At 42.3% G+C, this 11,702-nt stretch overlaps 1 protein-coding gene across 1 annotated transcript in view; it reads left to right on the top strand.

The window, feature by feature from the left end:
* Positions 1 to 3,032: 3,032 nt before the first annotated feature.
* The window catches only part of CPN1 (carboxypeptidase N subunit 1), a gene marked incomplete at both ends in the record, with an annotated part of 29,038 nt that continues 20,368 nt past the window's right edge, over positions 3,033 to 11,702 (top strand). Inside the window, 2 exons of the mRNA XM_079698905.1 lie at positions 3,033 to 3,252; positions 7,425 to 7,621. Coding sequence (XP_079555031.1) covers positions 3,033 to 3,252; positions 7,425 to 7,621 — 417 coding nt within the window. The remainder of the gene's footprint in view (positions 3,253 to 7,424; positions 7,622 to 11,702) is intronic.

Here is an 11,702-nt window from a genome sequence, read left to right as displayed (position 1 = left end):
ACAAACACACAGAGAAAATTTTATGTTTAATTTTTTCTTGTCCTGCCTTAAAATATAAATTTTATTTCATCAGTTCTAGATCAAGGACTTAATGTGTAACAGCATTAGTGATGTCCTTTCAGCTTTCTCTCTTGATGCCTGCCCTCACCACCTGGGGTGTCAGGATCTCATCAGAAAATTATGGGATTTTAGCAGTGGGTGCAAAATCCTGTGGTTTTTACTCTGTGGTACTGCTGATTTGGTACTGATCTTGGGCCAACTCTCTAGACCATCTGTGGGCCAGACTGGTCTGGCTATAGTTTGTTCACCCAAGATAACCAAGAGTTGATAGCTGTCTTTACTGACAGGTGACAAAAGCATAGGATTTCCTTGGAAAAGTTTGCTGAAGCGCAGGAGGATGCAAGAGGAAAGGTCAATAATGGGTCTATTCATTCATTCAACAAATGTGCACCCGTGCCAGGCTGTGTGCTAGAGGCTGACGATCATCCTGGGGGGCAGGAACAATGCATCAGCAGGGCTGCCCCCTATCCTAACACCTAACACCTAGCACAGTGGATAAGTGCATAACAGGCAAAGTCATAAGACTGGAGATACAAAGACTGATGGTAACAGCAATTGCAAGGGGACATGAGGAAGACCCAGGGTTTGGAGCTGAGTTAAGCTACCTGGGGAAAGAACATAAGCAAAAGCAGGAAAGCAGGTGATGAGGGCATGCTCAGAAGACAGTAGGCACTGCAGTGGGGCTGCACTGGAGTGAGGTCACAACTGGACCTGGTAGGAGTGACTTGAAAACCAGGCAGGAGCATTTGGATTTTACATTCTAGCGCATGAAATTCCACTGAAACTTTGTTTAAAAAAAAGAAACTTTATTGGAGTATAATTTACATACCATAAAATTCATCCATTTTAAGTGTGCAACTCAATTCTAGTAAATTTACCAAGTTATGCAACCATCACCCAGTTTTAGAACATTCTCATCACTCCAACAAGATCCCTCATGCCCATTTACAGTGAATCTCCTTTCCCACTCCCAGCCCTAGTAAGTCACTATTTTACTTTGTCTCTGTAAGTTTACTTTTGCAGGACATTTCATATAATTGGAATCATACAATAAGAGGGTTTTCTGTGTTGGCTCCTTTCAGTGAGCATGGTGTTTTTGAAGTCCATCCATGTTGTAGCATGTATTAGTATTTTATTCCTTTTTATTGCTGAATAATGTTCAATTATATGGATATACCACATTTTATTTATCCATCAGTTGGTGGACACTTGGGTAGTTTCTACTTTTTGGCTACTACAGATAATGCCACTATGAATATTTTTGTGTACAAGTCTTTGTTCTCTTGGGTAGGTACCCAGGAGTGGAATTGTTGTGTTGTATGGTAAATTCATAGTTAACTTTTGGGTGGCTGTACTTAATTATTTTTATTTATTTTTTAAAAGCACCTTTACTGACATATAATTTGTATACCATAAAATTCATCTACTTCCCATTTACATTTTCACTCCTAGCCCTAGCCAACCTCTAGTTTACTTTCTGTCTCTATATGTTTGTGTTTTCTAAACATCTCCTATGAATTGGATCATATAATATGTGATCTTTTGTGTCTTCTTTCACTGAGCATAATATTTTTAAGGTTCATCCATCTTGTACAATGTTTCAGTACTTCACTCCTTTTCATTGTCAAATGATATTCCATTGCATGGATATGCCATATTTTGTTTATCCATTCATTAGTTAATGGATATTTAGATTGTTTCTACTTTTCTATTGTGGATAATACTGCTATGAACATTTACATACTAGTTTTTGTGTGGATATGTGTTTTCATTTCTCTTGGGTAGATACCTAGGAAATTGCTGGATTGTATAGTAAATATATATTTAAACTTCTAAGAAACTGAAAAACTGTTTTCCAAAGTGGCTGCACCATTTATATTCCCATCGGCAATATATGAGGTTTCTAGTTTCTCCCTATTCTTGACAACACTTGTTATTGTGTCTTTTTGATTATAGTCATTCTAGTGGATGTAATGTGATATCTCATTGTGTTTTTTTGTTTTTTTTGTTTTTGTGGTACATGGGCCTCTCACTGTTGTGGCCTCTCCCGTTGTGGAGCACAGGTTCCGGATGCACAGGCTCAGCGGCCATGGCTCACGGGCCCAGCCGCTCCATGGCATATGAGATCTTCCCGGACCGGGGCACAAACCCGTGTCCCCTGCATCGGCAGGTGGACTCTCAACCACTGTGCCACCAGGGAAGCCCTCATTGTGGTTTTAAGTTGCATTTCCTTAATGACCAATAGTGTTGAACATCTTTAATGTGCTCATTAGTCATTCATATATCTACTTTAGTTGAATAAAATGTCTATTCAAATCTTTTCCCCACTTTTAAATTGGGTTGTTTGTTTTATTACTGGGTTGTAAGAGTTCTTGATTTATTCTGGATATATTGTCAGATACATGATTGGCAACTGTCTTCTCCCAACCTGGGGCTCACCTTTTCATTTTCTCAATGGTATCTGTTGAAGATTTTTGAGGAGAAAGGGGACAAGACAGAGCTGTGCTTCGGAAAGATAGGATGTAGAATGGATCAAAAGGACAGAGTGTTCTATTTTAATACCCTTTCCTATATTGTAATATAGGGAACAAGGACAGGCCAAGCTTCTCAAAATTCTCTGGGAATCAAAGGGTTATAAGCAGCTATTTATTGAAGCCTGTTTACAGTCCAGTTAATCAGTAAACCAGAATCAGTGAAACTACCCAATCTGAAGAAGTGCAAAAAGCTTTCAAAAGGTTTTCATGGATTAGGAGAGGCAGACAAATGGGGGAGGGGAGATGAGTGCCTATTCCAGAGCTGCATAAATAACTTCTGGCTTTGGAGGGACAGTTCTGAACTTTCTTCGCAGGCACTGTCACACTGGTGTTTACTGGCGGGAAACTAGGAAAAGCTGGTTCTTGGCCCTTGGATTTTGACTGGTTACTGGGAGAAGCGGGGCCCATTTTAGTGGGTCTCTGAAGAAGCCCAGCAAGATGTCAGACCTGGTCTCAATTTTCCTCCAGCTCCTTCTCTTCAAGTTGGTTGCCCCGGTGACCTTTCGCCACCACCGCTATGATGACCTCGTGCGGACGCTGTACAAGGTGCACAATGAATGCCCCCATGTCACGCGGGTTTACAGCATTGGGCGCAGTGTGAAGGGGAGACACCTCTACGTGCTGGAATTCAGCGACTACCCTGGAATCCACGAGCCTTGTAAGCCCTGAGCATGTGTCTTAAAGTGTGTGTGGGCAGGACCCTTCCCTTACAAATCCAGTAATTGGGGTGGTTTCTGGGGATGTCCCTGGACCCCTCCACCCATAAAGTATCATCACTTCCTCAGCCTGGGCTAAGTATTTCCTTGCTTAGCCTACAAACTGGCCCTGCCTCTGGGGAGCTGCAACCCCAGTTCAGGCTCCAGTCTGCTCCTCCTTTTTGGGTTCTGTTTGCTCAAGACCTTAATGGTAAAAGGTGAGTCTTCTTCCCTGCTCCCTTCCCATCCACCCCGCCTTCCCTCCCATTACCCTTCTTTCTTCCTTGCTGTTACTGTTCTGCCTTTCCCTATCCAATGCCTCTGGAGAAACAGTTAGCCCTTCTAGTTCTGCCAGAGTTTAGGGATAGCTCTTTGGGGAATGACGGTGTACTCAGAGTATGGGATCCTGGAGAGAGTTTGAGGTTTGGGGTATTCATTGCATTATTTGTTGTTAGTTTGTTTCTATTATAAAAGCCATCCATGTTTGGATTAAAGTAGAAATTAGATAAGGTAAAAACCTCACCCGTAATCCCACCACTCACAATGACCATCGTTAACATATTGATGTATCTCGGTCCAGACTTTCTTCTATGCATGTTTAAGCCACTTCCCCTTACATACACATCATTTTTTTAATAAAAATGGAATCATACTATATCTGCTTTTCTCATTTCATAGTCTTTGATGAATAGCCTGTCTGTAAATATAGATCTACATTATCATTTTTGGCTGCATAATATTCCATGGTTCCAGGGTTGTATTTAGCAGTTCATTTATTGATGGGTATTTAAGTTGTTTCTACTTTACTGCTTTACTTACAGCAATTGTGACATTCAAGTACGTCAGTTCCTCCTTCAAACTGTCAACCTCAAGTCTCTTTTCCTCTCCACTTCCTCACCCTTCCCCCAGCCCAAATTCCATCACAGCCTGCCTAAATGATTGCACCAGGCTCCTGACGTTCTCCTAAGGCCTAAGGCCACCACTCTAAACCTTTCATTTAAGACACAGATGCTAGATGCCCAAATACTGATATAATCCCCTCCCTCCCTTGCTTAAAAACCTTCAGTGGCAGCCTCACACCCAGTGGATTCTGTCCATGACAGCTTCAAACTCTTAAGTGGCCAGTGCGGGGGAGAGGGGAGAGGGGGTGGGAGGCTGGCTCAAGGAAGGCTACGTGATTAGGCGACGACAAGGGCCTTTGAAAGTGCACTTTCAGAGCAAACACCCTGCTTTTACTCAGGTCGTGTGTTCATTGTGGAAGCTTGTGGGTGCTAATGGACATTGTAGGCTTAGCCCCTCACTCCATGCCCCTTTCTTGGTGCCCGGTCTACTTTCTAGCATTCAGTGCCTTTCTTGGAGCTTTTCATATTATTGTACCTCACCGATCCCTCTTTTCTCTGATGCCCTATCAATGGTACCTCCATTCATTCCTTAATTATTCCACAAGTATTACTGATGATCTACTCAATGTAAACACTTTGGTAGACTCTGAATATAGCACAGAGAACAAAACAAAGACTCTGCCCTCAGGGCCTTAATTCTAGAGAGGTAAGACTGGCAATAAATAGGTAACTAAATAAAGATATATTATACCAGATGAAAATAAGTGCTATTGAGAAAAAGAAACCAGGAAGGAGAGATAGGGAGTTGTGGACAATTGTGGGTTGAGTAGGGGAGGGGGTGTTGCTTTTTAGGAAAAGCTTCTCCTTCGAGGTGATTTTTGAGTATGTGATTGAGGTGCCATACTGGTTCTGGGGAGGGAAACACCGCACAGAGGCAAGAGCCGGAGCACGCTTGGCATGTGTGAGGAGGCCCCTGTGGCTCCGGGACAGTGAACCACAGGAAAGCAAGGTCAGAGCAGAGCTGCTGGGGATACCGGGCAGGAGGAGATCACGTGGGGCCTTACAGGCCTCTGCAAAACTTTTGGCTTTTGCTCTGAGTGAAGTGAGAAGCCGTTGGAGGGTTTTAAGCAGAGGAGTGATATGATCTGACTAAAAAATTTAAAAGGTCACTCAGAACAAGAGTCAGCAAACTAGAGCCTTGAGGGCCAGCTACCTGTTTTGGTAAATAAAGTTTCACTGAAACACAGTCACACCCATTTGTTTTTGTATCATCTATGTCTGCTTTCACTGGAAGCATTGAGTAGCTGCAGTGAAGACAATATAGCCCAGGAAGCCCAAAGGATTTACTATCTGGTCCTTTACAGGAAACGTTTGCCAAACACTGACTCAGGAGAATAGACTTGCATGGCTGGGCAGATGCAAGGACTTCAAGTAGCAGATTTATTGTAGTAATGCAGGCTTGCGATTGTGGGAGCATGAACCAAAATGATGACAGTGGTTGTTAGGAGAAGTGGTTGTATTGTATTCTGGATATCCGGAAAGTAGAGACAAAAGAATTTTATATTGAATACCTCCTAAGAGCAAGGCACTATGGTAGGTTCTACAGGGCAGTGGTTCCCAAACTTATGGATTTCACACGCACATACAAATATATATATATGGGAGATCAGAGGGGACTAAAATAGATTTTCCAAATTTTATTTTACTGAACAAGGATGTTGAAGAATACTACCTGCCATCTGCTATCACCATCCTTTCGTAAAATAAAGTATAACTTAACACCAGGAAAAGTAAGAAAGACATGATAAGATTAAAGAAATATACTAAGATTAAAGAATGTACATGATAGAAAATCCACCACACAGTCCTTATGGGTTATAGACATTCCTTTGGGAAAGACTGCTGTAGCAGATAAATAACAATGGATTGTATCCTAAAGAAAGTTAAAAATGGCATACATTGCAAAGGCCAGGTCCAGTAAGGAAAATAGGACATGTGCAAAATTAGCCAAAACTCAGAGTAGAAAGTGGTATCATAAAAGGGAAGTTTAATAGCGAGTTCACTCCCAGCAAGGAGATTCCAAGATGGCTTCACAGAGTAAGGAGCATTTGGGCCTAGATGGATGGTGAGGAGGGCATGGAAATGTGAAGATGAAGAGACACAGAATCAGAAAAGGCATGAAGGCAAGAGAATGCTGGATGGGGGCTTCCCTGGTGGCGCAGTGGTTAAGAATCTGCCTGCCAATGCAGGGGACAGGGGTTCGAGCCCTGGTCCGGGAAGATCCCACATGCTGCGGAGCAACCAAGCCCGTGCGTCACAACTACTGAGCCCGCGTGCCACAGCTACTGAAGTCTGCGTGCCTAGAGCCTGTGCTCCGCAACAAGAAGCCACCTCAATGAGAAGCCTGCTCACCACAAAGAAGAGTTTCCCCTGCTCGCCACAACTAGAGAAAGCCCGTGCACAGCAACAAAGACCCAACACAGCCAAAAATAAATAAATAAATTAATTAATTAAAAAAAATAAAGAGTGCTGGGTAGAAGGGAAATCACTTGGCAAGGGCTTTTCTCCTTCCTTTTAAAACAGGGCAAGAATGATTTTTTAAGTGGTTCTAGAGGCTCCCTTATGACCTCAGTTCTAACTTCAATTGAACAGTTAACATAGCCAAAGAAAAGACTAAGGAATGAGACATACATAGACTCCTTCCTACTCTGTGCCTCAAGACACAGCACTCTCAGATATGAAGGGGAGATTTTAACCTGAGTACCAAGAAAATTAAATTTTCAACTGGTGCAATTAGGAACTGTTATGCTATAACCTGGAGGACTTTAGACCAGCAAATCTTGGAAAAGCACTACCCTTATCCTGAAAAGATTTGTCTCTGAGAAGCATTAAGCTACCTCAGTGCCACCTGGGCTTTGACCTCCATTATTAATCTACCAGGTGACCTCAGACAAGTTACTTAACCTCTTCCATACCCAGTACCCTCATCCTGAGGCTAATAATGCCTACTTTACAGGTTTTCTGTGAAGATTAGCAATAACATAAATGCTTAGTACACAGTAGGATTTTAATCAGTAGTAGACATGATTATCCGTGGCATGAATTTTTGTAGCATTTGTAGTTGCAGTTTGTTCAAAGGGGGCACAGGGATTATTGGAAAAGACCTAACAGAAGCATGAGGTTTTCTTTTATTCATTACTGAAAAGAGGGGAAACGTCCCTTTGCATGGTTAGGAATTAACTGCACTCGTAAGCTTTCCCCATCTTCTTTATGTGTGTTTCTCTCACTTGCAGTGGAACCGGAAGTCAAGTATGTGGGGAATATGCACGGCAACGAGGTGCTGGGCCGCGAGCTGCTGCTGCAGCTGTCGGAGTTTCTGTGCGAGGAGTTCCGCAACAGGAACCAGCGCATCGTCCGGCTGGTGGAGGGCACGCGCATTCACATCCTGCCGTCCATGAACCCCGACGGCTACGAGGTGGCCGCCGCCCAGGTACCGAGCCCCACGGGGAGGCCCTGCAGAGAGCAGAGCCGTCTTAGAGAGTAAGGAAAAGCCGGGGGACCAGGTGTCCTCTCTGTCCCACTGTAAATGCCACAATGTGATAGAGGAAAAGCTGGAGAAATAGAATGAAGTGTGAAGATGGATTCAGCACTGTAGCACCCTAGGCAATGAATGGGGGTTCTCTCTGAGTCTCAGTTCCCTCCCTCCCCCGCCTTTCCAGCTGAGTTCTCCATTTCATTGGGAGGATCAGTGAAGCAGTATCAGTGACATTTTATCAACTGGAAGGTACTGAACAGGTGTGAAGGGATATTGCAAAACGGCCCTCCTTCCCTGAGCTTTTAGTTGCCAACCCTAAATCCTCTTCTTCCTCCCACACTACACTTACATTTGCATTTGGGGGGGAAAGAGAAAGAATGAGCTTTTCTCAGAATTTTGGGTTGGCGGGTTAGTCCTGTTATAGATTCTTCATACTTTATTCCATCCCTGTACGGCTTTTTTCCTCTACTAGTATAGTACTCAGCCTTTGAATTCTTTATTTTAGAGTTACATTGTTCAGGGGACAAATAAAAAAAAGTGTTGATGGGCTTTATTTCCTAACATAAATTCAAAATATCAGTGTGCCTAAAACTTTAAGTCAGTGATTCTTTTGTGGCTGTGCATCAGAATTGTAGGTGAAGATTTTTGAGATATAGGTTCTCAGGTCCTCTCCCCACCCCAAATCTACTGAATTAGAATTTTCAGTGGGTGAGGGCAGGCATCTGCCTTACACAATGGATATGTTTCTTTAAAAGCTCTATTTAAACCTGGTTTGTTTGGGGGTTTTTTTGGGGGGGGAAGGGGGTGTAGATGAAAGATTTTTTTTTCCATTTAAAAATATGTTTATTGGGGATAGTCTTAAAATGTTTTTTATGTTTAAGACTAGACTTCACTACTATACTTTTTTTAAAATTTTGGTTTTATTGTGGTAAGAACACCTAAGATGAGATCTACCCTCTTAACAAAAATTTAAGTGTACAATACACTATTGTTGATTATAGGCAAAAGGTCGTACAGCTGATCTCCAGAACTTATCTATCCTGTTCAACCAAAACTTTATACCCCCTCATTAGTAACTTCCCATTTCCCCCTCCTCCCAGCCCCTAGCAACGACCTTCCACGCTCCGATTCCATGAATCTGACCATTCTGTCCCATACAAGTGGAACCACTCAGCATCTCTCCTTGAATGGCCCATCCTGGTTTAAGCCTACTAGAGGACAGGGCTGAGGGGTAAGGAGAAGCAGGGAGGGTAATGGAGCCAAGATGTTGAGCCAAACACAAATTCGACCCTTGCAATCTTACAACCTCCTGCTGACATGACTCAACAGATGAAAACAAAAAACAAAAAAACTTTGTCTCCCCCCGCCGCCCCCCACTGGAAATCAGAGAGATGGACATGAACATGCCTCGAAACTTGAGTTTCCAAAAGAATAGGACAATTTGAGAGCGTTGTAGGGGTGAACCCAGCCTGGCCACTTTCCTTCTAGTGGCCCTTCCCCGTATTGCAGTGGGGAGACTGGAGAAGCCCCTCAGACCTGCCCACATCTTTTGTGCAGTGAAGTGGGGGTGGGAGGAGGTGGAGAAAACCCCTGCCAAATCCTAGAGCTGTCTCTGGGGAGCCAGTCACCTCTGCTCACCTGCTATGTACTTGTTCAAAGGGAGCAGATCTTGAACCTGAACCCAAGAGAGGACCCATCGGGTTCTCAGGTTCCCAGAGCTACGTGCCGTACCCAGAGGAAACCTGTCTGCATGGCTACACAGGGAAGACCTGCCTGGCCACCTAAATTTAAAGCCATCTGTAGGTAAGGTAGAATAATATGGCTCCACCTCCCAAAGATAGTCAAGTCCTAATCCCTGGAACCTGTGAATATGTTATGTTACATGGCAAAGGCAATTAGGGTTACAGACAAAATTAAAGTTGTTGATCAAGTGACCTTAAAATACCCTGGATTATTTGGGTGGCCTAGTGTAACCAATCACAAGGGTCCTTTAAATGTGGAAGAGGAAGGCAGAAGGTCACAGGCAAAGAGAGATTTGAAGATGTTCTAGGGAAACAGATTCCCCTAGAGACTTCAGAAGGAACACAGCCCTGCTGACACCTTTAGGTCTCGTGAGACCCATTTCAATCTTCTGACGTCCAAAACTGTGAGATCATAAGTTTGTGCAAGGTTAAGCCCTAAGGTTGTGGCAATTTGTTACAGCAGTAATAGGAAGCTAATAACTGAACCCTGTTTATGGAAACTTCTGTTAAAGGAAGTCCTTACTGCCAGCTTAACTAATGACCCGGTGTGAGTAGTAAGTCAGCTGATAGGTAAATTAACATAACTGTTAATATGGACAGTTATGAGTTAACGCTGATATAAATCAGCAAGCAATGAAAACCCCTGGAAGCATAATGAAAATCATTATCTCATAGAAGTGAAAAATCAAACTCCAAATAGAAAAATCATATAAATGTTTTCCACTGGAACAGAATTGATGTAGGAGATTTAAGAGAATGTCAAAAAATATGTTTTCAATGAGATCTAAGAATAAAATACGAGCACGATGCCACAAAAATAGAGAAATCCTAGAACAATAAAGAGTTCTTAGAAAAATACTAGAGTAGTAGTACATCTGTGAATTTTTAGCCTCCTGGTGTCCATGCATTCACCCTACTTCCAGTAATGACCACCAATTTGGGCTCTCCCCTCTCAGTCCACAGGGCTCCAGTGGACACTATTCTCCTTCTCCAGTGCCAAACAAAACACCAAACAGAATTTCAGTTTTGCAAGAGCCTGTGAACTTATCTCTATTCTACTGCTTTATATATTTAAATTATCTATGTAAATATCTATCTCCCCATATATACCATGAATTCCTGGAAAGCTAGCATAATGTCTCATGATCTCTTTCCCTAGTATCTTTCAGGGGACTTTGAATAGAGATAGACCTAAATAGATGTGGATTGATTAAATGGATGGATGAATGAATGAATACATGACCAAATAAAAGATGAAATGTGAAGTGTGAGCAGAGAGGTTAAGGGATCCACGAAGTTGATATTGCTCAGAAAAAAGATAATCAAGGATCCTAAGTAAAAATAAATAAATAAAGGGGGGGATGGTTTCCACTTTGGAAAACAGTTTAGCAGTTTCTGAAAAAGTTAAATATGGACTTACTTTATGATCCAGCAGTTTTACTACTAGATATTAGAAATGAAAACATGTGTCCACACACAGACTTAGACACAAATGTTTGCAGCAGCATTATCCACAATAGCCAAAAAGTGGAAACAAACCAAATGTCCATGTACTGGGTTTAATAGTATCCCCTCTGCCCCCTCCAATTCATGTCTACCTGGAACCTATGAATATGACCTTGTTTGGAAATAGGGTCTTTGCATATGTAATCAAGTTAAAGTGAAGTCATACTAGATTAGGGGACCTAAGTCAAATATAACTGGTGTCCTTATAAGAAGATAGCAATTTGTACTCAGAGACAGACATACAGGGGAGAAGACTATGTGAAGATAGAAGTAGAAATTGGAGTGAGGCACCTACAAGCTAAGGGACACCAAGGACTGTCAGCAACCACCAGAAGCTAGAAGAGTCAAAGAAGGATCCTCCTCTAAAGCCTTTAGAGAGCATGACCCTGCTTGATTTCAGACTTTTAGCCTCCAGAACTCTGAGAGAATACATTTCTGATGTTATAAGCCACCTAGTTTGTGGTAATTTGTTACAGCAGTCCCAGGAAACAATACAGTCTATTAACTGGTGAATGGATAAACACAATGTGATAAATCCATATAATGGAATTATTCAGAAATAAAAGGGAATGAAGTCCTGATACATGCTACAACATGGAGGAAACTCAAAAACATTTTGCCCAGTGAAAAAAGCCAAACATATAATATATGATCCCTCTTACTGAAATGTCCAGAAAAGGCAAATCCATAGAGACAGAAAGTGATTACCTAGGGGTGGAGTAAAAATGAGGAGTGACTGTAAATGGGCATGAGGTTACTTTTCAGGGTGATATAAGTATTCTTAAATT

This window comes from Hyperoodon ampullatus (assembly GCF_949752795.1).
Source record: "Hyperoodon ampullatus genome assembly, chromosome: 1".
Taxonomy (NCBI): domain Eukaryota; kingdom Metazoa; phylum Chordata; class Mammalia; order Artiodactyla; family Ziphiidae; genus Hyperoodon; species Hyperoodon ampullatus.
The sequence above is the reverse complement of the archived record's forward strand: the minus strand, read 5'-3'. Positions and strand labels throughout refer to the sequence as shown.